The sequence below is a fragment of the Diceros bicornis genome, chromosome 5 (genome assembly GCF_020826845.1).
Source record: "Diceros bicornis minor isolate mBicDic1 chromosome 5, mDicBic1.mat.cur, whole genome shotgun sequence".
NCBI lineage: Eukaryota > Metazoa > Chordata > Mammalia > Perissodactyla > Rhinocerotidae > Diceros > Diceros bicornis.
The window spans coordinates 94,075,063-94,100,414 of NC_080744.1; the positions used below are offsets into that span (position 1 = coordinate 94,075,063).

At 52.0% G+C, this 25,352-nt stretch overlaps 1 protein-coding gene and 1 long non-coding RNA gene across 5 annotated transcripts in view; one reads left to right on the plus strand and one right to left on the minus strand.

Moving 5' to 3' along the window:
• The first annotated feature begins 847 nt into the window (after window positions 1-847).
• Window positions 848-3,886, plus strand: LOC131405448 (uncharacterized). Its single transcript, XR_009219974.1, has 3 exons — window positions 848-1,028; window positions 3,043-3,235; window positions 3,413-3,886. It is a non-coding gene; the product is annotated as an uncharacterized LOC131405448 (long non-coding RNA).
• Window positions 3,887-21,426: 17,540 nt separating this feature from the next.
• The window catches only part of BLM (BLM RecQ like helicase), a 99,069-nt gene continuing 95,143 nt past the window's right edge, over window positions 21,427-25,352 (minus strand). For all 4 annotated transcript variants that reach the window (XM_058542499.1, XM_058542498.1, XM_058542500.1 and 1 more), the window contains 2 exons: window positions 24,964-25,165; window positions 21,427-21,785 (listed from right to left, as the gene is read on the minus strand). In XM_058542499.1, the coding sequence (XP_058398482.1) occupies window positions 21,551-21,785; window positions 24,964-25,165 (437 nt within the window). In that variant the 3' untranslated portion in view covers window positions 21,427-21,550. The remainder of the gene's footprint in view (window positions 21,786-24,963; window positions 25,166-25,352) is intronic.

Consider the following 25,352-nt stretch of genomic DNA (forward strand, 5'->3'; position numbering starts at 1 on the left):
AACTTTTGTTATCCACTTGTGAGCCTTGAATCCACCTGGAGTTGTGTGTGTGGTGTTAGGTAGGGGTCTAATTTTACTCTTCCCATATGGATCACCACTTGTCCCAACACCACTTATAAAAAGTCTATCTTTTCCTCACCGGTTGGTGATGCCTCTCAGTCATATAGCAAGTTCCCATTTATGCAGAGTTCTGCCTCTGGGCCCTTCTTCTGTTCATTTCATCTCTTTATAACATGATGCCATAGCTGGTCTACTTAATTTCTTTAAAAACTTTTACTATTTGTTAGGACCCAGTGGAGGACTTGAAGACAAGAAAAGGTATAGTCAGAATGATGCTGTGACAAGGTCACTCTGAGGAGTTGGAGAAAGGATTTCAGAGGTCAAGTTCAAAGGGTCAGGAGTCCAGTTGGTGGCTGCTGCACTATCTAAGCAAGAGGTGAGCAGCTTGGCCATGGGAGGTGGCCGAGAAGTGGGCTGATGTTGGATGTGTAGTGGAGGTAAAGTGGACAGGATTTGTTGACGGATCGGAAAAATTGGGATCATAGATGACTCCTTGGTTTTTGGCCAAAGTAGCCGGGAGGATGGTGGTGCCATTTGCTGAGATGGGAAAGCCTGGGGTGAAGCTGACAGGTGGGCCCTTAGAAAGTGCCTGATAAATGACTGTCTGAATGAATGGGGGGGTGGGGGAGTGAGCCGGTGGTGCTGGCCTCACTTCCTGCCGCCCGTGTGTCTGAGTCCTCAGGGAAGATTAAGCACCTCTTTGTTTCACACCTTTGGTCGCTTCAGTGTATCTGTGTCCTGTCCCCCAAGCAGGATTGTCATTACTGGGGGAGGGACATCTTCCCTGCCTGTGTGGTGGTACTTCCCCCTACCCTCCATCCTGGCTCAGTGCTGGGCCCCCCAGATATTTGGTCCCAGGACACTGGCTCGTGCAAGGCTTCCAGTCCCACAGGAGGCCCCAGGCATCCAGGAGGACAGAGCAGGCCCCCTAGGCTGCAGGGCTGGCTGTCACTCACCTCCCCCCTCAGGTAAGGAAGTGGCCTGGGTGAGTCTCCATGTCATTTTGGGGGTCTGTGCTACTTACTGGGAGGAAGCAAGGAGCCCTTGGCCTCACCTGGGCATGAAGGAGGCCCCGCCGTGGAGAAGCTTACAGCCTCAGAGGCCCTGCTTGTGGGTGGGAGCTCAGAGTGGGGCGTTTTTGAGCAGATCATTGCTCTGTTTACAGTCTGCTGCTGGCTCATCATCCCCAGCTGTTATGAAAACACCTTCAGTCTACAAAACATGGAAATTACATTGAGCACCCAAGGTGAGTCATTTCTCTGAGCAAGCCTTCAGCTGGGGCAGCATTTTTGGCCAAGTCCTGGGGTGGGGCTCTGTGTGGGTCTGTGTTTAGCCTGTGGACAGCCCCAGGTGGCCTGGCAGGCCCACTCAAGCCCCAGGGCATAGGCTTCATTTATTTATTCACTGAATGGAGAACAATTTTAAGCCCCTCTGTGTGTCAAAAGTGGAGCCCTGTCACTATGATGGCTGAAGGAAAGGGAGGAACCCCTGGGTTCTCAAATCCCCAAATAACTGAGGGAGTTGGCAGAGGGGCGAGGCTCAGGGAAGACGAGGAAGAGAGGGAGGGCCTCAGCTGGGAGGACGGGGTGGGAGGCCAGGCTCAGCTGGGTCCTGCCCAGCCCACGCACCTGGCAGCCCTTGGCCTGAAGCACTGTCCATCCCGCCATGACCCTGGCCAGAAGTGACCTTCAGACTGGGGCCCAGCATGACTCTTGGCTGGAAGGGAAGGAGGGAGGAGGGTGGTATAGAAGAAACCAGTCTTTATTAAGCACCTACTTCACGCCAGGCCCTCAACTAGCTTCTTCTTAGGGCCGCGCGTCTGGTCTAAGAACCCTGGCTGTTTGCCGGCTACAAGGCCTTGAGCCAGTGACCTCACCTCCTAAACGTTCTGTCTTCCTCAGCCTCATCTTCCTCATCCGGCCTCAGGGTTGTCGTGAGAGTCATGCGAGATGATGCAAAGACACACAGTCAATAAACGGCACGTGGTGTTTTCATAAATCATCATGACATGGTAATATTTATTGGGTACACACTGTATCGTGCTCTACCCTAAGTGTTTTCCTCACAGAAACTCATTTAATCCTCCCAGCAACTTTGAGGGGAGTTCTCTTTGTAGTCCCATTTTATAGGCGAAGAAATCGAGGTGCAGAGACGTTAAGTTACTTGTCCAAGGCCACAGGAACACTGACGCTGGAGGCAGAATTATGATCCAGGCAATAATAATTTATGTATTATTAAATAAATCAGGCCGGCTGAATTAAATTGGTATTTTTCAATGTAAATTCTCCAGAGTCCTTGTCTTCGCTCCATAAAAAAAAAAAAAAAAGCTTCAGGGCCAGCCCCATGGCCTAGTGGTTAAGTTCAGTGTGCTCTGCTTCAGTGCCCAGGTTCACGGGTTCGGATCTCGGGCACAGACCTACACCACTTGTCAGCCATGCCGTGGTGGTGACCCATATACAAAGTAGAGGAAGACTGGCACAGATGTTAGCTCAGGGCTAATCTTCCTCAAGCAAAAAGAATAAAGAAAAAAAAATAAGAGGAAGATTGGCAACAGATGTTAGTTCAGGGCTAATCTTCCTCAGCAAAAAAAAAAAAATCAGCAAAAAAAAAAAAAGTTTCACCATTAGATAAGCATGGAAAACACTGGAACGTTGCATTCTCCTTCTGAGAGAGTCATAGGGCACTTGGGGATATTAAAGGCTCTCAGAAGTGCTGTGGTTAAAAGGAAAAAAGCAAACAGCTTGTTTGTGTGTAACTCAGCACTTCCAAGCTTGTTGGCTCTCAAAGCTTTTTCTGAGGAGCCCTCATTAAGATCAAACTTGAAACCTACACATTTTCCTGAGGCACTACTGACCTTCCAGTGCTGCACCACGGGTCTCTTACTGTCTCATGGGGGCGCCCCATGGACCACCCTAGTTTTAGGACCCTGTATTGTTCCTGTGTTCCCTCATTCATTGATTCATTCAACAAATGTCTCTTGAGCTCTCACAGGCACAATGAGAGGTGGAGAAGACAACTACTGTTTTAAGATTCTCATAAGTCTGGTGGAGGAGACAGGAGACAGAACAACGTGTGACCAGAAGTTGAAGGGACGGTGGAGCCGAGTGAATGGCAACTGCCCCAGCCTGGGACCCAGGGGGCGCTTCCTGGGCGAGACATGGGCTAAGTTGGCCAGGTGAGGCCTTTGGGTGGTCAGGGTTGTAGGAAAATTGTACGTCTGTGGAAAAGCTATGCATTATGTTGACTTTGCAGGACACCCCTGGTATTATCTGATTCCATTCTATGCATGCTATTTCACAACTCTGCAAATTGTAGACAACTGATAGTAATGCAAGATAATTTTTGTCCACAGACCTGCGGATTCTGAACCGTCCTGTGGAACACCAGTTGACTTCCCTCTCCCCAGTTTTGCCTCTGTTTGCACATTCATTTCAATATTGCCTCCATTTGCACATTTATTCATATCAATAAATGTGTCTGGAGCCAGCCCTGATGGCCTAGTGGTTAAGTTGGGCACTCTCCGCTTTGGTGGCCCAGGTTCGGTTCCTGGGCGTGGAACCACACCACTCGTCTGTCAGTAGCCGTGCTGTGGTGGTGGCTCACATAAAAGAACTAGAACTTACAACTATATACAACTACGTACTGGGGCTTTGAGGGGGAGAAAAGGAATAAAAAAGGAGGAAGAGTGGCAACAGATGTTAGCTTAGGGCAAAACTTCCCCTACGAAAAAAAAAATGTGTCTGTTCTTCACATTCTCTTTTGAACTGGTGATCACAGCTGCCTGGTTCCCTCACTGATTCAGGAGTATAATAAACTCTTTAACACGTGTTCATTTCTGTATATGTATGACAGTCACGATTTTACCTCTTTTTTTTTTGTGAGGAGATCAGCCCTGTGCTAACATCTGCCAATCCTCCTCTTTTTTTTTTTTGCTGAGGAAGACTGTCCCTGGCCTAACATCTGTGGCCATTTTCCTCCACTTTATATGGGATGCCGCCACAGCATGGCCTGCCAAGCAGGGCGTCGGTGCACGCCCAGGATCCGAACCGGTGAACCCCGGGGCTGCCGCAGCAGAGCGCACACACCTAACCACTTGCGCCACCGGGCCGGCCCCTTTTACCTCTTTTTAAAAGGATGATAGTGAGAGGCACTCAGGCAGAGGGACACGTGTGCAAAGGCCCAGGGGCCTGCTCTCAGCAGTGGGCATTGAGCAACAAGTTTCCTGACCTGGATCCCGGTGAGACCATCAGGAGCTGCTGAAACAGGCTGATCTTTCAGCCCCACTCATGAAGGGTGGAGGCAGCTGGAGTGAAATGAAATCATGCTGGTGACCAATTGCCAGGCGTTGATGTGCATGTAAACTGGGGATGGCACAACGCAGTGTCACCTTCCAAATGGCGTGTCTGCGGGGAGCTAAATGCACTTCTGCGGTAGAATCCATTGTATCTTCTGACGCTGCAATTGAAGCAGTCATTCCTCACCAGTCAGGGAGCAGGCACTGGGCACGGGCCACTTCGGGTGATGAGCTCTCTCCCTGCACAAATGCAGGCAAATCTCACCAAGAATGGAGGTGAGCGGGGACACGTGAATCCTTAGGTCTAAAACCAGGAGATTCCACAAATGCTTATTAGAATTGCCAATCCTAGGCACAAGAGCCCTTAAGTCAATCAGCTAAAAATTCCTGAAATGCTCAAAAGAAGGCAGAAGAAACTGGATTCTCTATCTAGGAATGCCATATAATCAGAGCAGCGTTTGAGGGAAGCTGGCATGGGCTCCTCCAGCCTAGCCCAGGGTGGCCTGCAGGCCGGGTCAGCCCCCAGCTCCCGGGGGGGAGGGTCTTGCATTTCTCTTCCTCCTCCCTCTTGTGCATTTGTTGCTGGCAGCTCCCGCTGGAGTGCTGATGGTGGATCCCCTTTCTTGTCGTTCCCAAGGACAGGCCCTTCTTGGGGGCCCCTCCGCCAGGCATTGCTTTGTCCCCAGCTCCCTGCGGGTGTGGCGCTGTTGAGGTGTCCAGTTGTGTGCAGCACTGGGCATCTACGACGTGCCAGGCTCTGTGCTGGGCGCTGGGCAGGCAATGTGACCCAGACCCACACTGCTGTCACAGAGCTCACCAGTATGCTGAGGCGTCAGGGCTGGGAGGGGCTGTGGGTGCAGAGGAGGCCCTGTTGGATGCTCCTGCATCACTAGGGGACACTGTGTTGGCAGCTGAGGGGCCAGAGCTGGTGGAGGGGAAGGAGGGGGCCTTCCCGTCTCAGTGCCTGTCCAGACTGGATTCTGAGCTCACACGGATGCTCCAGAGGGACTCCCAGGGACGCAGGGGATAGAGTCGAGGGCCTGGTGCAATGGCTGGACCGATTTCCCTGGGAGCCGGTGGTCGCTAAGCCCTTCCCAGAATCCCAGAACCTCTCCGGCCTCCTGCGGGGCCGGGGCTCCTCCCTCACTCTTCCCCCCCGCTGGGACGAGCAGGACCCCTCTGCTCCCTACGCCCCACTTCCTCGTTTGATTTGCATAACAATCTGCCCGGACCAGCTCTGTATCTTTTGCACCCGGCAGGCAGCACTGCCCTCTGACCGAAAAACCCAACCAAACAAAGCTCTAGCAGAAGGAAAGCTGGTGGCTCCTGGGCAGTCTTTCCGGGGAACCGGCTCTTGGGGACTGGCTGGCTCTGGAGTGAGCTTGGGTCAGTCCCAGGTGAGGGGGCCTCCTTGAAACTGCACCCTTCTGGCATGAGGCCCAGTGTCCCATCTGGGGGGGCCTGCTGGAGCCCTTGGAGAATTTATCCTACACACACCGGCACGCAAAGGGGTGTAGGACAAGGGTAGTCATCACAGCACTGCTTGTCTTAGCAAAAGACTGGAAATAACCCGTGTGCCTAATAGTGGGGAATCGGGGATTCTGGGCATCCCAGGCATTCACCCGGTGGAATGCTGCAAGCCCTTAAAAAGAGCCAGGGACCCTGGCATGTGCTCACAGGGAGGGGGCAGCTCCTGCGCCCCCATGTGGGCACTTCACCCATCCCCCAGAGGCTGCCACAAACGCCTCAGCGGGGGCCTGTGAGGACAGTTTACCTACCTCACAGGTGAGATGGCACTCGGGACACGATGCAGGTGGGAACTAGGGGCTGCAGATCGGAGGCAGGGCTGGGGTCAGGGCGGTGCCGGCGCCCTCTGCAGCGGGGAGCGGTGGCCCAGGGCTCGGCCCTGCCTGTCATACACTCTGCGTGTGCAAGGGGCACTGGGCCGCCGTCCCTGGCCACCCCCCCAGCAGACTCCGCGGCCTAAGGGGAAGAGATCAGGGGAACTGTTTCCTGAGGAGCAGGAGGCACAGCAGGTGACACGGCCCTCACCTCCGCCTGCCCTGAAAGTCACTCAGCACTGTGGGGGGTGGGAGATCCTGGGTCACCCACTGGCGCTGGAGGCTTGCCCTGCAGCCGGTCCGCTCAGCAAGCTTGCGGCTGGAAGATGATGGGGGAACTTCTGGGGGAGTGAGTGGACACTGTGGGGGGCGTGGGCAACGGAGCTGGCAGAGATGGGGGCTGAGAAGGGAGTCCCACTGGGCCTGGAGGCCGGGACCCTGCCCTGTCCAGGATCCTCGATGGTGTCTGAGTCCACAGCCCCCGTGGACCCTCGGCTGGCTCCAGAGGGAGTCTCTGTCTTCCCAGGAAAGTTAGAATTGTTTCCAATTAAACTTGGATCACTTTTCTTCCTGTACTGACTTGATGATTTCCCTCTTTCATTTCCCCCTCTGCTGTGAGCTCATATCTTATTGTCATTCTTTTAACAAACCTTAAAATAAAAATACACATTATCCTCTTTATTCTTTTCAAGGACTCCATGAGGAAGAATTACCATGTCCCTATTTCTCAGACAGGGAAACAGTGAGGACAAGGGACCTGGCTGAGGTCACCCTGCTGGTGATGAGGCCAAGGCCCAGTCTCACCCACTTGCCTTTCTGCCTCCCTGACGCCAGGCCCTGGCTGGGCACTGGGTCTCAGGGATGAGCAGAGCCAGGCTGGCCCATGGGGGGCTCACAGCAGGGGCCAGAGTCCTGACCTGTGGGGTTGGGAGGTATGTCAGGGAGGGCTTCCAGAGGAGGAGCCTTGAGATCTGGGGGTGAGGGAAGGTGGGTAAGAAAGGGTTTCTGGTGGAGGACAAAGCATGTGCAAAGGCCCAGTGGTGTGGGAAAGGGGAGCTTAGGCCAGTGTGGCTAAAGTGAGGGTATAAATGGAGAAGGGGGGGGAGTGAGGGCTCTGTTCAAGAGCCTCTGTGGGAGGGGGAGATGAGGGTAGTGGAGCTCAGGAGCCCCCCAACGTTGTGGGGAGGAAAGCCTTGGCCAGGCGTGTCCCAGACACTTATCAAGGCTGGGCCGGGCCCCCAGCTGCCTGGGTCCAGTACCAGCTAGAATGGGCATCTGTCTCACAGGCTTAGAATCCCTGGACAGGGACAGGAACCTCTGGCAAGAGGGGCTTAGGAGACAAGCCCAGTGGTTCTTCCAGCCAAGAGGGGCTGAGGACCCTAGGGACCAGCTCCTCTCTTCAGAGCTTCCTAGGATTCAGCTGCCCAGGTTGAGACCTGCAGAAACTCTGAGTCCTCACACTGTCTTCATGAAAACCTTATTTACACTAAAGTGTCAATGACTCATACAGCTTAAAATGTAGCGGTTCTCCACTCAGGCTGTTCAGAAGAATCATCTGAGATGTGTGTGAAGAACCTCCTGGTACAGAGTAGATGTTTAACACAGCCCACCATTGAGTGTCAACATTTGGTGAACGTCCTCTACATACAGAGAACTTTGGAGATAGAGATAGGTAGAGAGAAAAGTAAACAGGTCCAAATAATTTTCAGAGATGGAATTGTACCACAACTGCTATATTATAAACTAAAAGTAATTTTACTTGAGTTTAACAGAAAATCTTAGATAAATCTTTACTTTCTACAGAGATATTAGTTCATAATGAATTTCTCTAACATTAAGAAAAAAGCTTATGAAACTCATTAAAAGATTGGAGTCCTGGAGAAAAATAATCAATGTTTCACTCTGGGCAGGCTCAACATTTCTTGGGATAAGAAAGGTGATCCTTTCCTTACGCATCCTCCCCTGCCCCCAGCTGCTGATTGTGATTCCGATATTTTCACTGTGTCAAGGTTGATAACACTTATGTTCCATTCTGCAACCATAATTCTCCTAGTATTTCATCTTAGTTCTGTATTTAAATAGATTCCATTCCACTTTTAAAGCACATTTTGTCCCTGAGTTTTGCAATTGGAGTCATCTCCTGGTTGTAGCAGGAAAAATTGCGAAAGAATCTGAAATGGACCAAAAAAAAAAACCCAAAAAAAGACTACTGGTGTCCTGTATTTAGGGACCTGTGCCTTTCATTGCCTTTGAGCAAATCTAAGTTGTAGAAAATTTATAGCAATGCAAATAATTCTTGTCTGTAGAAATGCAAATGAATTTTGTCCAGTGGAATGCAGGTGATTATTGCCCTGGGGCTGTTGATCAGTTCTGCACATGTGTAAATTCATTTCAGCCTTCCTTATCTGCCTACATGTGTGTGTGTGTGGTTCCAATTTTCCTCGGAACCACTTGGAACCTATTTCTTATTCTCTAATTATTTAATTAGTTAAATAAAGTTTTTGGCATGTGTTCATTTTATATTGTTTGAAAGTCATGCTTTTACCTTAAAAAAATGGACGCTTTTCTGGCCCAGTGGCGCTACCGGCGCACTGCTTGGCAAGCCGTGCTGTGGCGGTGTCCCATATAAAGTGGAGGAAGATGGGCACGGATGTTAGCCCAGGGCCAGTCTTCCTCAGCAAAAAAAGAGGAGGATGGGCAGATGTTAGCACAGGGCTGATCTTCCTCACCAAAAAAAAAAAAAGAAGAAGACTCTTTCAACGGTTAGGTAGATTTCATGGCTGAGTAATTTTTTTTCAAAAAAGGCTCGAGGGTGCTGTTTTCCCTGACCCTTTCCATGTTGTCTGTAAATCTGCACAACCTCATAGGGTGTAATATTCTTGGTTTTCCCTTTTCCACACAACTGTGAAGACTCAGCTCCCTTTCCTTCTGGTATTGAATGCTGCTGTGGAAAAAGCTGAGGCCAGACTGATTTTTGTCTCCTCTTGCTGGTGATTTGCTTTTTCCCCCTGGGTGTCTGAAGAGTTGTTTCGTTTATCCTCCAAGTTCAGTAACCGGCCCGAGTCAGCACGTTCCCGATGTTGATGGTTCGGGTTCCCTCTCGTGCCCTCTCAGTGCGCACAGCGGGTTCTTCCTTCCTCTCGGGGTTTCTCCAAATATTCTTTTGTGGGAGCTGTTGGATACTTGACTTCAGGACTCCAATTCCTCTTATGGTAGAAGGTCTGGCTTCCATAATGATCGTCTTCTCTCTAATTGTTTGAACTAATTTGTCCTTTTTCTCTGAATTCACTGTGGTTATGGCAAGTTTCTCTCCGTGCTGTTAATTTCTGTGCAGACGTGCGTGACTCAGTTTTTGGACGTGAAGTGGTCCCGTTGGGGTCCTCCGTGTGGTCCTGCCCTCTGCGAGCTCTCTCTCTGCGTCTCCTGATGTGATTTTTTCATCTTCTCTCCTCTGTGCTGTCTTCATATCTGATTCACGTTCTCATTACCTTTTCCCTGTCCTGAAGCGATCAGTTTCAAGGAAGCTGCCCTCAATCCTCGGTGCCTCTTCCCTTTCAGCTGTGCCCTCATGTGACTTCCTTCCCTTTCCTGGCGGTTAGCAGGGCCGCCTTGCAAGTTCTTTTCATCTTGCTTGGTTAACTCTCGCAATTCCTGCAGACAGTCGACCCCTCCTAATACAAAACTGCCCTCCCCTCAGGGCAGTTTCGAGGGCTGTGTTGTTTTCAGCCCGCTTTTTGGCCGCCTGGCTGTGCTGGGGGTGGGGAGTCCCCGGACCAGGGCCACCCTGCTGGGGCTACAGATCTTCCCTTTCTGCCATCCCGTCACCACCCTGCAGCCCAGGCCCCTCTGTGCAGCCAGGTGTGTCTCCTGCTCCCACGCCCAGGCAGCCCCAGATCCGTGAAGACGGAGGGCCCTGGCGGCCAGGTACTGGGGTCGGGAGAGTCTGTGCTCTCCCTCCACTCCACCCTCTGAAGTCTGAGCTGGGGTATACAGGCCTGGGGTTGAGGACTGCTGAGTCATCCACCAGGACCATTTGCATTTTTGTCAAATTAAAGGAATGTGGCTCCAATTGTGTAGAATCACATGGCTCTGAACATTTCACCATTTTGGAATATCCGAATGGGTGGGCACCCTGGATCATTCATCCTATTGGGAGGCCTCTGAGGCCCAGAGAGGGGAAGTGACTTGCCCAAGGTCACACAGCAAATCAGCAACAGACAGATTCGAAGAGCTGGAACTGCCAACCCCAGATCTGGGACCTGAGGATCAGGGTAGCCCACCTCTGAGGGCAGGAGGGTCTTTGTCCGTGGCAGAGCCCCCTTCCCATCTCTGATCCTCTGAGAGAGGAAATGGTTGTGGCCCTGCCCCTGGGGAACTTTGGTGGTGAGCTGCACTGGGGGAGGTGGCCAGACCAGGAGGCACACCACCAATCCCAGCCCACCTGGAGGAGCGACCCCACTTCCCCTTGTGCCTGACCCCTCCGTTCACCCACTGCCCAGCAGCCGCGCTCTCTGCACAAGCGAGGGCCTGTGAGGACCTGGGCCAGGCGGCGGGTGGAGCAGTCTTGGTGAGGAAGCAGCATCAGAAAAGGCGGGGAGAGCCAGCCCTGATGCCCCAGTGGTTGAAGTTTGGCGATCTCACCGCTTTGGTGGCCTGGGTTCACTTCCTGGTGCAGGAACCTGATGGTGCTCAGGGCAAGCTGCCCCAGGAAGCACCACTCTGGTATGCGGATTATTTCGAGCTGAAGACAATAAGGATATTTGACCTCCCCCCACTAACTGCCTAGAGAATCTGGCATGGTGGCTCATTCCTGGAACAGATCTTCTATCATGATGGCTATAAAGATAATGTAAAATAGATGTTACAATGGGAGGGGCACCAAGCACCTTTTATCAAAAAACTCTCTCTCTCCCTGACCAAATTATCAATAGATGACCCTGAAAAGAATTGTCCTTCTGCCCTCTGAAGTCCCAGGCCACTACCCACCCCCAACACACTCCTCGCCTTTAGCTGCAATACTTAAGCAAGCAGCTTAGACAGAGGGACGAGTTGCTCATTTCTGAGTTTCTCCCATGTATACGTGTTATTAAACTTGGTATTATTTTCTCCTGCTAACCTGTCTTGTTGATTATTTGGCCAGCCAGAAGAACCTTAAGGGAAAGGGCAGAGGGAGATTCTCCCTCTTCCCCCAACAAACCATACCACCTGTCTGTCAGTAGCTATCCTGTGGCGGCAGCTCACATAGAAGAACTAGAAGGACTTACAACTAGGATACACAACCATGCACTGGGGCTTTGGGGAGGGGGAAAAAAAAAGAAAAGGTGGGGAATCTGGGATTAGTACTGGAGAGGGTGGGTCAGGCCTTTCTGGGAGGGCCGCCCATCTGCCTGGGGAAGGAGCTGCCACAGCAGTTTAGGCCATGACTGGGCAGTGAGCTTGACCCTCCAACAGAGGGCTGGGACCCTCAGAGCAGTTGGGCCGAGCTGCTCAGGGGGTCCTGGGTGTTGTCAGCCCCTGGTTCTGTTCTCGTCCTGCCCCACCAGCCTGGTGACATCAGGCAGCCCAAGGAGAATCCCGGGTCCACCCCTTGCTCGTGTCATGGCCCTCCATGGCTCAGCCGCCTCAGGAAGCTGCCAGCACCCTCCCACCAGGTTGTGGTGAGGACAGATTCCCGTAAAGGCACACAGGAAGCACAGGCTCTCGGTAACCGAGCTGCTGAGCTCAAAATAGACCCGTTCCACAAGGTAACAAGAAATATTCCACTGGAGTTTTTTTGTGAAGAGATGGGGAAAGGAATCTCACCGTTCACCATAAAGCTGCAATTTAATTTCTCTCTGGGATATTTCTGATCTTTCCCTGCTAAATTCCCACCCGCCCCATCCTGGAGGCCCTTCTATTGTTCGGTCCCAGCCCTCTGTCTGCGCAGCCCTTACAGTGGCCCCCCAGTGTGTCCTGGGGAGTGCGTGACTCATGACAGTGGCTACAGCCTGTGCGGCGCTTGCCACGCTCTGGGCAGCACATGAAGCAACCGTGTGGCAGGGACTGTCATGACCCACTGGACACAGAGCACCGGGAGGAAGTGCCCGCTGTGGATTCAAACCCAGGCCACCCAGGCCCAGCTGCTTCCAAAGATCTTGACCACATCAGCCACACTCAGGGGCTTCTTGGCTCTTCACAGCACCCCCAGGAGGAAGACGGGCCCCATGGCCACCACCGTCCCACAGAATCCCACTTTTCAGGTGAGGAAGCGAAGTTAAGAGAAGCTAGGGGCTCACGTGGCTGATAAGCCACAGAGCCTGGACTCGCCGCATCCTGCGCTCCTTCGGCCATTTTTGTCTGAGCTGCACCATGGACTCTGCACACTCCCCTGTGTCCAGTTCTCTGGCTGTCCCAGCCACCCCGCTGAGCACTTCACTTGCTTGGTCTGTGACGGGGCAGGTTCACTCACTGTTTCACAAGGCTTATCGTCCCAAAAAGTTCGCAGGTGGCTTGTTATTACGGCTAATTGTCGTCATACATTTTGCCTGGGGCCTTACACTTCCTAATTTGTTCTCACCATTTTATCGTGTTGAGTCTTCTCCTTACTTTGGAGAAGGCCTGGCTGTCACACAAGGAGACGCAGAGCTGAGCTGCTCCCATCTTTGTCCCAAGGTCTTGGTTTCGGGGAGGCCCTGTGTGTTCCTGGGAGTGGCTGTACTGTCCAGGGAGCCTGCTGAGGCCTTCTTCAGCCTCTCTAAGGCAGGGTCCCTTAACCTTTCAGGGGTGCTGGCCCTTTTGACAATCTGATGAAAGTCGTGGCCTCTCTCCCAGAAATCTGCACAGACACACAAAAATAGTACATAAAAATTTAGGGGTTTATATCCCTTCTGACGTCCATTCGGGATCTTCTAGGCATTCCTAGAGTCTGGATTGAGACCTCCTATGTTATGGGGTGCTGTCTACCAATCTCCAGAACCCCAGAATATGTATGCTTATGATGGTTGGATAGCTAGATGTGGCTGTGCCTGAAGGTGGCCTCTTTTTTTTTTTTTTTTAAGAAGATCAGCCCTAAGCTAACAACCATGCCAATCCTCCTCTTTTTCTTTTTTTGCTGAGGAGGACCGGCTCTGAGCTAACATCTATTGCCAATCCTCCTCCTTTTATCCCCCAAAGCCCCAGTAGATAGTTGTACGTCATAGTTGCACATCCTTCTAGTTGCTGTATGTGGGACGTCGCCTCAGCGTGGCGGGACAAGCGGTGCGTTGGTGCGCGCCCGGGATCCAAACCCAGGCCGCTAAGCCACGCGGCCGGCCCCTGGCTTCTTTTTTTGAGAAAGCAATTTTATAAAAGGATTAGGTTGAGAACAGCTGAGCCCACTGAGTGAGAACTATGTCCAGGTTATTTGCCAGTCAACTTCTGCACAAATATATGCAACAAACAACAAATATATAGAGTGGGTCTATGCTGTAAGGACAATAGCTCATGTTGAGTGAGTGCCAGGCCCTGTGCTACACGTTGATCACACGTTGTCTTGTTAAATACTCATAACCATCAATCCTATAGGGTTATGTTGTTATGATCTCTCTGAGGCACAGAGAAGTTAAGTAACTTACTCAAGGTCACACAATAAATTGACCCAATTGGCCTTTGACCTCAAGCCCTCTGACTCCAGAGCCATCTGACAGTCTTCCTACGAACTGGTGAAACTCACATGCAGGGGAGGTTGGCCGCATTCTGTTCTGAGATTTGCCTTCATTCCCAGCTCAGCAGTGGGATCCTGTTGGGTCTAAGCAGAGAGCAGGCTCCAAGTAAACACTGAAATGGTGTTTTTCTGGAAAGCCTCTGTAACACATTGGCACCCCAAGACCCCTGTCCAGCAGTCCCCAACGGACCGTGTCATGAAGTGGCATTTGCCTGGCTTGGCAGGGAGAGAGAACTCCACTCTCAGGCAAATTTGGGTGGTAATGTGATCCCATTCGACCCCACAGGCTGGCAAGGCCTGGGGAATGTCAGCTTACACTCGCTTCCACTGTGTTTAAGGAGGTTCCCTTTGCCTCCAGCAGACTCTGAACAGCTCCCGCTGGGAATGGCCCTTCTGCTTCTGCTTCCCTGTTTCTCTAAGATGCACTTTGGTGATGGAAGGGGCTTTAGAGCCTGGTTTTCTCGTGACTCTAAACCCCTTCCTGCACATGGCTCCCACCAAGCAAGGCTGTTCTACTTCCACGTTCCTAAACACGGTTCCAACCCACCCGACAGGCTTGTCCAATATGCGGATGGAGGTAGGTGAGCCATTGTGAGAAATCAAGGATGAAAGAGAGGAGAAGGCCTTGCTCAAGGCCCCAAGCTAAATTCCCAGCAGCTGAGGTTTGTATTCGCCCTGAGGGTTGACCCCTGCTGCCCTTTCCTCTGCCTGAGGCCAGTGGTTCTGAACACGTGGGCCGGGGTGGCTGGCAGCTTCAGCATCATCAGCGAGCTTGTTAGAAATGCAGACCCTGGGGCCCCAGCCCAGATCTTCTGAGTCAGAAGCTGTATTTTAACCAGCCCTGTAGCAGTGCAGAAGCTGTTGAGAACCACTGCCCGAGGCCTCTGCCTCCCCAGCTGGGATTTGAAGCTCTGCAAGGTAAGAAGGACTGAAGTTTGAATTCCGACCCCTCTGTGCACCTTGGTCCTCCCCAAAGTGTTCCCCACACGTGCGTGGACTCCAGATATGCAGGATAGAGCAGGGAGCTGGAAGCAGATGCTGGTGGTTGTACAAATCTTAGCACATGGTAAACAATGCATCTCCAAATCAATAAGTGGGGAAACTGGTTAGTTTTCTGAGAACAAAGAAGACACTGATAACCAACACCATCAATGCACACACACAAAAGGAAATCTAAGTGAATACTGAGGCCAACTGGAAGCAATTTTCACTTGTCTTGGTGAAGCCAGCAGAAGTGGTGAGGGGGGAAGCCTTCAGTGACCCATCTGCCACTGTGCTCCATGGCCTGGCACTGCCAATTGGACTGTGAGATTCTAAGGTCCAGCAGGCCCTGTTCCCATCCTCCTATCTTATCCTCCCATGAGGAGGGCAGTCTAGGTAGATGCCTTCACAGCAGCCCCCTTCATCCACCCACCCATTCATCTATCCATCCATCCATCCACCCACCCATTCATCCATCCGTCCACCCACCCAACAAATGTTATTAGGCACCTGCTGTGTGCCAGGTCCTCCCTACCAGAACCCAGGTCTGGGGCAAAGTGCAGACCTAAGGTGAGGCCTATTTAGGAGTGGCAGGACTCGTGGGCTGGGGGTCCTTGCAGGTCGGCTCGGCCCCCCTCCCCATGCAGCACCCTCTCCTTGAGTTGGAGTTCCTGCTGTGTTCCTCGAGGTCACCTGGGAAGGCGACCCAGCCTAGCACACTTGTCCCCTCAAAGTGAGGAGGGTGGCCACGTGGAGAAGTGTCACTTTCTGCTCAGAAATGGGGTCCCAGGGTGGCTTTGTGCCCCTCCTGCCCTTCCCAGAAGGCGAGGAAAAGAGAGCAGAGGAGGGTGCAGGGCGGCCCCAGTGGGGATAGCGAGGCCCTGGGATACCCGGCCTGGAGGCCACGTGGCCACCCCAGCCTCCTGTGCCCTGCACAAGTCAAACTCCACTGACGCCCGCTGGCCTTGCTCGTCCTGGTCCCAGGAGGGGTTGGTCACTTCTGGCCCCACAGCCTATCCCTAGTCCACTGGGGGTTCTGACCCGGCAGCCCTTCTGGAGCAAAGCTGAACCCCAAGGTGGCCGAGTGGCTGTCCCTTTGCTTTATTCTGATTATAAAAATGATACAGAGCTTGTTGTAAAAAGTTAAGCATTTAGAAAAGTAAAAATCACGTAAATCCCACCACTGTCAATATTTTAATGAGCAACCTCTCTCTCTCTCCACACACACAAGCACAAATAAAGTGACAAAATCTTTACTAGCCATGTTGTTCTGTAGCCTGCTTTAAAACAAACAAACAAGAAAAGCTGTTGTTTACAAGACATACAACTGCTGAACACCCTCTGTGTTACGGCCCGGCCCTCCCTGCAGCTGGGGGGGACCCGGGGTCCCAGGCTGGGCAGCATGGTGGCAGGGATTTACAGCGAGGCAGTGGGACTCTGTTCTGCACCTCAGCAACACGCTGTGGATGACTTTCTAGGTCAATAAGCAGAGCATTCATCACATGCTCTTAAATAAAAAAGAAATTAGCACAAAGTTGACTTTTTTTGTTGCAGGGAGAGCTGTGGCCTTTGAGGAACTACTCGCCAAGCTTGGAGGAGGCAGCGTGGGCTGGAGAGAAGGCACATGCACGCACATCCCCTACATCGTGGGAGATGCTGGGCCCACGGCGCTGACACAGGGTCTAGACCAGGGGCCCCCAATTGATCCCTCAGGAATCAGTGTCCTCCTGCCTGGCAGGGAGGGGGCCTGTTGGCATCACCGATGCAGGAACGCCATCTCTCCTGCATGTCTTCAAAGCATGTCCATCGCCCCTGCCCCCACCCCATTTCCCCTCCTTGGTCAGTGGGATCCGTCCACTCCTGTCACCTGTTACCCTGAAGGCCGCTACGTCTCTTGCTGGACAAGCAAGAGCCCCCTGCCTGTCTGTGGGCACCCATGCTCATCCCCTCCAATCCTTTCCTGACCCTGTGCTCAGAGCCATTTTTCTAACACTCAGATGGGATCCTGTCTCTCGCCTGCTCCCGTGCCTTCTCTGGGGACCAGTTCACGCTCCTCAGCCAGGACCATCTCGCTGGCTTTCTACCTCCCTCAGCCCGCCCCTTCACAGGCCATGCTCTGTCACACCTCCAGCCCTTTCCCTCTGCGGTTCCCTTTTGCCTGGGGTCTCCTCTTGTTCTGAATTCCCACTAGTTCTTCGAGCCTCCAACTTCACTTCTTGTGCCCCCCAGACTGGATTAGGTCTCACCCAGGGGCTCCCACAGCACCCCAACACCCCAATCCTGCTTCTGTTCTTCTCCAGGTCTGTTAGAGAGTTTGCTGTTCCCTCACCGACAGTGACCTCGCTGGGGCCAGGGCCATGCCTGGGTCTCTGTGTTCTGGCCAGCAAATGTTTGTGCAATCTCTGACCAAAAGGGAGCCCACAGCCACCGCAGGAGGCAGGACCGGGCGTTAAGTTTAATGTGCAGATGAGAAATTGAGGCTCACAGCGGCCGCGGAGCTTGCGAATGTCATTGGGCTAGTACAAAAGGAGCAGGTCGCCGGGCCGGGTGCTGGGCCCAGCGGTGAGATGGACCAACCGCAGTCTCTGTTCCCAAGGTGCATGAGCAGCTGCGCAGGGGCGGGGCCCAGGGCTGGGGTGTGTGGGGGGCGCCTCCCTCAGGCACCAACTGTTAAACCACGGCCGCCGCAGGCGCTCACGCTTCTGCCTTGAGGTTCGCAGGGCTGCTGCCTCCCGGCTCACGAGAGGCCAGGCCCCCAGCCAGGGAGAGGCCCATGGGGGCCGGTCTGCGGGGCTCTAGCCAGAGGTCTCGCTTCTCAGACGCGCTTCCCTCCAGACTGTGGTTTCAGAGTATGGTCCTGGAGGCAGGGAAGGCCCCCGGCTCAGCATTCCCAGCACTATGCCCGCACCTTCCACCCCAGGTTCACTGCTCCGGGCTCTGCCCCACGGCGAGAGTCTTCCCCGAGGCAAGCAGGGACCTGCGGGCTCCGCTCCACCCAGAGCTGGGCAAGGGGTGAGGGCCTGACCTTCGTGGGGCCTCGAGGCTCCTGGAGGGGACTGAGCACACGGGGCCAGGATGGGCTGCCGCCTGCAGCCTGTGCATGTGCCAGGCCCTGTGTGGGGGACCCACAGGGACAGAGGCCCACTGGGATGAACTGCATCCTGAGCAGGCCTAGGCCTAGGGGCCATCAGAGTCACCAGTGGTCAGCAATGGTCACCGAACCCTCTGTGGGATGGTGGAACCATGCAGTTGAGCTGTGACGCTGCCAAAACTCCATCCTCCACACCTGTGGGCCGCAGGGACCCGCCTCAGGCCCTCAGCCCTGCTTGGGGCTCCCCTCCCTAAGGCTCTGTGGACTCAAGTTCGTGCTTCTGTCTATTCTCCTGTCTTGTCCTCCGTTCCCCCAGTAACCAGAACAGGGGCCCAGCAGCCCACTCCACCACTGTGGGATTTCGTTCCCTCCCTCCTTCCTCTCCTGCCAAGTGGGAGCACAAATCTGGCTGAGGAAAGCCGCTCTGGGGGCCGGAAGAACAGGAGAATGAGGGCTGTTTGGAAACCAGGAGCTTTCTAAAGGCCCAGGGGGAGTGTGGAGCTTCGGGGGTGCCCTGCACAGGCGCAGAAACTGAGGCCTTGCCTCATAGCAACTGAGGGCTGAACGCACAGACTGGAGTATGCGCAGGGCATGGGTCCCCTGAACTCCTCCCACCATCAGGCTTCTCCAAACCCTATCTGGGGAGGGGGCGGGGGTGGAGGGGTCGAGCGGGGGCATGTGGCTGCTGGAACCCCTTGGGGACTCTGCCCTAGCCTCCACAACTGGCCCATGGGCCATCGTCCCTCCGCTGGGTGGGAGCCCAGGGCTGGGTGAGATCCATGGTAGCCGCCAGCCCAGGCCGCTGCTCAGAGCAGGAGAACCAGGGGCTCACAGCAGCTCCAAGCTCTAGGAGGAGAAGCAGCAATTTCTTAAGAGCAAAGGGGCCTGGACCACAGCCTCCACTTCCTCTTCTGAAGAAAAACTGCAGCTCAGCTATGCTGACTGATAATTCTGCAGCCTCTGTCCCTAGAGCCTGCCCCTGGGGCCTGAAGTTTTGAGGAGGTGGCCCCTGGGACTTTAGATGAAAATACGAGGTTGGGAGACGAGAGTGGATTGTCCAGGGAAAGAGCACAGTCCTAGATTCCTTATAATTTATTGCCCAAACTGGAGCACTCCTGAGAACGAAAGGGAGTCGACTTAATTATTACACCAGGGCAGCAGAGTAAACTGGGACTCTTCAGGGCAAACCGAGCTTTATGTCACCCTACTTATTACCACTTCCTTAGCTGTGTGGATTTGGGCAATTACATAACCTCACTGAATTCTGGTTTCTGCATAAAAAAGGCTAATATCATATGCCTGCCTCCCAAGGCTGTTGAAGGGATTAAAGAGTGAATTAACTTATGTGAAAATTCCTGGAACAGTCTTTGGCATCGAGTGGGCTCTCCATGCTCGTTCTCTTCCTGAGGTAGTGGGTTCCCCGTCCCTGGAGCTAAGCAAGGAACTGTCAGCCCTCTGGAATGAGTTCTCATGGTGGGGGAGGGCCCAGGGAGGGTGTGTATACAGCTGGAGAGTCAGATTCCAATCCTTCCTGTGCCCACCAGCAGGGTGATCGTGAGGGTGGGAGAGGCCCAGCCCCGGCCCTCAGGCCTTCCTGTATCCAGGGGAGGCTGGGCCAGTAAAGGGTCCTAGGCTGGAACTCCGTGGTGGACTTGTCCCCACCACTCCTCCCAGGCGGCGGTGATTTCTGTGCCCACTGAGGCCCCCCCCCCGCCCCGCCCAGGGCCCAGCCTCGAGCGGCTTTGCTGTCACCATCTTTCTCACTGGCTGCCAGAGGCCCTGGTTCTGGTCCAAGGAAAGTCCATGTGCGTCTGTCCTCCCAGGATTGCCCCGTGTGGATGCAGCTGCATTCTCCAGGGGGTCTGGGAAGGCTGGAGGTTGAATTGAAGGAGTCTGCTTGCATTTTCTGTGCATGTTCCCAGAATTTTTTAAAAGAGCTGGGTGTGGGGCCTAGCTCTGCCACTTGACCCTGGGCTAGTCCAAGATCTTCAGGCGCCCGGTTCCTGCTGGGCGGCAGGGATGAGTTGACTGTCCTCCTGAGTGCTACGGTGGAAGGCCGGATGACGGTGCGGCGGGCAGTACTGGCCCCACTCCACCCTTGGGCTCCCACTGCACTGCCTTGATCTGTTCTCCCATTGCCCTGGGGGGTCCCTGGAGGCAGAGTGGGCACTCCTGAGGGGATAGCTCCATCTCCAGTGTCTGGGCAGAAGAGGCGCTCAGTAAAGGAATGAATGAGGTCAGAGCTGGAAAGTGACCCAATGTCTGTGGGATCGGCTGTGTGGAGCCTGCCCCACGCCCCCTCAAAACCAGAGCTGCTGTAGGTGGAAGGGTGTGACCTCTGGCTAGACACTCTTGTGCCTCTCCAACTCTCCAAGGTGACCTCATGCTGGGGACATTAGGCCAGCAGCTTCAACTACTGGCTACTTTGTCCTCCACTTTCTCTCCTCACCCCGAGAAGGTTCTTCTGGCCACTTGAGTCAGGGCTTGCTGCAAAGATGGTTTCTCTGAAAATGTCAGCTCTGGAAGGCATCCTGAGGTGACAGCACACAGCCCTCAGCAGACTCCTGTCTGGGCAGGCTCCTCCGTTAAATGTGGAGCCCGAAGCACCAGGTGGCAGTTGAGGAGGCAGCAAGTAGGTGTGCAGCTACGAGGGTGGCCCCTCAGGGTGGGCCCAGGGCCCACCTCCGTGCTGAGTCTCTACTCAGTACTGAGCTTCCAGCCAACTCCATCCTCAACACCTCTGGCCCAGGCAGGGCCTCCTCAGCTCTACCCACTTGATGAGGTCAAGGAGAGAAGTGGGACACCAAACAGGTCACGAGAGTTACTTACAGCTAAGAAAAAATAAGTTTCCAAAAATGAGGTCCTGGAGCTCCAAAAAGGGGTGCCAAAATCCCACTTTAAGACTTTCTGGCCAACCAGCCTATTAATGGATAGTCTGGAAAAGTACGGCCTCCCTAATACTAAAGGACAACACCAACATTTAATATGTTCTCACCAACAGAATGTTTGACCACTCTCTTGTTGACCCCAGATTTTGGGAGACTGTCCAGTGTGGACAATTTCATAGGCAAAAGAATGGCATCTCATTATTGTAATTTATATTTTTAACTAGGGAGATTGGGTATTTTCCACATATTCATGGGCCATTTGTATTTCTTCTTCTGAGAAGAGCCTATTCACAATCTTTGTTCATTTTTCTACTGGGCTATCTTTTTTTCCTTAATGGTTTATAGGTACTCTTTGTATATTATGGATATTAATCCTCTGTTATATATTTTTCCCTATTTTCTCTGTCATTTGTCTTTTAATTTTGTTTATGTCCTCTTACGCAAAAAGTTTTAGTTTCACAATGTCCCATCCATGTCTTTCCCTTGAGCTTTTGTGTTTCATGACGTGCTTAGAGTTTTTCTGAGATGATTCAGCTGCTGCTTCAGAAGTTCTGAGAAACAACGGCCACAACGCTTGCAGTGGCAGCAAATCATGCTTATTCAAAAGAAAATGTTTATTTTAAAAATAAGAACTGTCACCCCAAGCATTTATTTAAATATTAATAGATATGAGTAAAAATTACAAATGGCATAACAAAACTAAGAGCTTTATATTCACAGATGGTCAGACGCTGACAAGAAATGAGGTCTATGCACACTGAGATTTGGTTGTTGTGCAAGTGCATATGCAGGCTTAAGGAACGGTCTATTTACAGGCTTTGGTGGAGCCATAATCCCCAACTTCCTACTGGCTCCTGACGCCGCTTCAGAACCATGCAAAGCTGAACTGGGTCCAAATATGTTGGAGGATTTAGTTTTAGAAGATATCTTTCTGCATGCGGTGGACCCCCTAAAAGGTGACAAAGAAAAGAAAATGTTAAATAAAACCACAAGTGAACAGTCTTCTTTCTCTTAACCTGCACGGAGCTCTACGATCCATGACTTTCCTTGGTCTGAGGTCTCTGTGAATTTTCTGCCTATAAACCCCCTGGGTAAGGTAAGTTTCCTTGACAATTCAAGTACTAAAGGACTGCTGCCCTTCACACAAATTTGTCCTAAATTTGTCTTCCTAAAATGTCAAGGATTGTTTCTTACTTCTGTGACTTGAGACCAACTCCGAGCCTTCTGTCCACCCACACTTTTCATGGCTGATCATCAGGCCTCTCCCTCTGGACAACAGAGCTGAGATCCACATTCCTGGATCTATCCTGACCAAATAAAGGAAGCAAGAATACCTTGTTTTAAGGCCCCAAATGCCCAGACAATAGACACTCTGGAATTACTGGGCTTATACTGTCCAGAGAAAGGTAGTTTTGTGGGTGAGTGGAGATGGGGCAGAGCTGGGGTCCTGCTCTTGGCTGAGCTGGGTGGGCGGGTAGAGCAGAGGGGAGCCTCTTCCTGGCCAGCCCCGGCCGCGGGGAAGGCTGCAGATGTGGTTCCCCAGGGAGGCCCGAGAGTTGCTCAGGTCTGGCACGCCTCTGTCAGGGCCATGCTGCTGTCAGGCAGCAGCTCACTCTCCTGCCTACCCTCCAAGATCTGCCTGCTCTTGCCTCCCACTCGCTGCCTTAAACCAGGAAAGCAGCCCCTGCCACAGCCCATCACAAAGTCCTTCCAGCACCTCACTTCTCTCACCGACCTGAAGGTAACACCTTTTTTTCTCCCCTCAAATAAAACGGAAAAAAATAGAAATCCCAGGGCCGGCATGTTTACAAGGATAACAGCAGGCAGCATTCCCTATAGAAGGCTTTCCCTACCGGAATTTTTGTGACGGCTTTGTGACCAGGCTGAATTCATGCCCAGCATTAGTGCACAGCATCAGGGCATGCACGTGGCCTCCCATCTTTGAATTTAGGGGCCAGGGAATCAGGGCCTCCAGTCTGTGGTAACGACATTTTGGTGGGGCTGGGTAAAGTGTGTTTTTTTTTTTAACATTTTTAAACTCTTGCTTGAGGGCAATTTTACTGCAGAACTGGCAAATATCCGCTTCTAAGGCAGAGAAGCAGCCTTAAATTTCCCTGTGCTGGTTTCCTGCTGAGAAATTAAGCCCCGAGCAAAAACCTGCTGTTTATGTTGATTTACAGAACGAACCTGCCAACAGCAGCCTCCATTTCACCGGGGCCATCCATTTTACTCCCACTCAGAGCCCAGAACACAAGTGGTTCATTGTGTGTCATTCTGAAGATGTAAAACTCTGAGGGCAGGGTGGAGAGTTAAGTCTCTGGCAAAGAGCCACATTTATTCTGTCGCTGTGCAGACTCTCAACCAGGTGAGCAGACTGGGAACTGTGGGAAACCATCTTTCAGAGTGATTCAGTGACAATAAGGAGGATGAAGCACAAACACAAGGAGGCTGCTACAAGGGTAAAAAAAAAGTCACAAAACTTACTGGTTTTAGCCAGCAGGGATTAGAAAAGAATCCCACTGTAAACACGTAGGCTAATTAAAAACTAGCATCAAAATTGGTGCTGGCTTTTGGACAAGCGTGAGTTTTACTACTTATTAGATTAGGTCCTAGACCATAGGGCAACGTGCTTTTCTCTTATAAACAAAAGTTGTGAAAACTGAATAAGGGAGAGGACGGCAACGAACGCTAAAATATGGTTTGCTTTGTTCTAACAAGTAAAAACGAGAAGACAATGATGGTTTTGAAGGAATCTCCAAGGACGCTGTGCAGAAATGAAAGTGCTCTGGGCAGGCGTGGGCGAGCCGGTGCCCAGTCCTACCTGTGGAATTGAGACCAGGTGGGGACAGCCTCACATGAGCCTTCCCCAGGCGGGGCTTCAGCCTCCTCCTCAGAAACCCCCAGGGGCTGGACCAGATGCCTTTTAAGGTCTCCTGCTCTGTGTGAACTTCCGAGTAAACAGTATTTCCCAAAACGGAGGAGTAAATGAAGAAAAGAAAAATGTCCCCACAGAAGAACATCTGCTGGTCACTTGTGCACTAAAAATCACAAAATTAAACTAACATTTACTAATGCCTTTAATTCCTGTACCCTGGCAGAAGGATCAGCACATACAAGATGTTTGTTTATGGATTTAACAAGAAAACGACAATTTGGTAACATTTGCCTTCCTTTCTCTTCCCCCACTCAATTTTTGCTTTTTATTACCTAAAAGGAAAACAGGTAGAAAAACTGCAAAAGAAAAACACAACAGCTTGCAAAAGTTTCCTGAGGCCTTGTTTCCTGGTTCTGTAAGCATACTGTTATAATATGCAGTTATTTTGGGGCCACATTCTCCACACTGACAGGATGGTCACAATCTTGCCCACTTACCTATGAAGCAAGGGCAGAGGATGTCCTTGCAGAAGACAGGAGAAAGGGGCTGTCAGAAACAGTGTAATTATGAAGAAATAATGCTGCCCAGATCACTCCCCCCGGACCTGACAATGCTCTCTCTGTGCCCGCTCCGTGCGCAGAGAGCACCCCAAAGCAGACGCATCCCAGCCCAGGGGCCAGGCAGATGTGGGAAAGGGAAGATGGAAGCCATTCACGCCGTGCCTAGACCTTTTGGTTTTCCTGTTGTGGCCTCTTCTCTGCTACCCTTTGAAGGCTGGGAGGTTGGTTCTCCTAGGTATTAACGAATGGCAGGGAGCATGTAGGGCCTCCACGTGGAGGCCTGCAGATTCTGCGGCAGTAAAAGCAGGGTAGCAAGTCCTGACAGAATCATAAGAGCAACGAGGAACAAAGCCCTTTGCTTATTCAGCTAGTATATGGTTTATAGTATTTTAGGTGGAAAAGTCTCTCAAGAAGAACAATTATCAAATTTTTTTTTTCTAAGGTAAGGTCAAAATTGGCAAAGATTTTGCAAACTATAAAACTTTAGCGATAATCAACTTAGAAGAAGATACTTTAAAAATCTGAAACAAATGATTTTGTTTCAGATCAAACCTTAATCATCACTCCACAACTGGAGGGGCAACATTTAATAATGGCTTATTTTAATAAATACTTAAAAGCAAACCAGAGCAGTTTGCTTTTGTTCTTTTCTCCCTTATATCCCACATTGCAGAACATGTCACAGAACATACCCTTTTGTCTTGGAAGCACCGAAGCCAGTTTTTCTCCTCTTAGACCTTTGGGAAGCTGACATCCTTTTCCTCTTTCTTTCATTTTTGGTTTTATTTGCAAAGTAGTGAGAAGATACGGGTGTTTCCTCATGGAACTCCTCAGTGGCATTTCTTCCAGTGCCTCTGCTGCTGGATGGGCTTACCCGTGGGGAACCGTCCTCAGCTACAAACGGACAATGCAGACGTTTACCGGTGACACTGAGCTGCTCCAAGTGTGCTTACGGTCTACACGGAGATACACAACACGGGCGCAGCTCAGCTGACACCTGGCTGCCTTTCTGGCACCCTCCTGCCACATGGATTCAACAATTCCACAAGAACTGAACATTTCTTTTTTTACTTCACAAAGC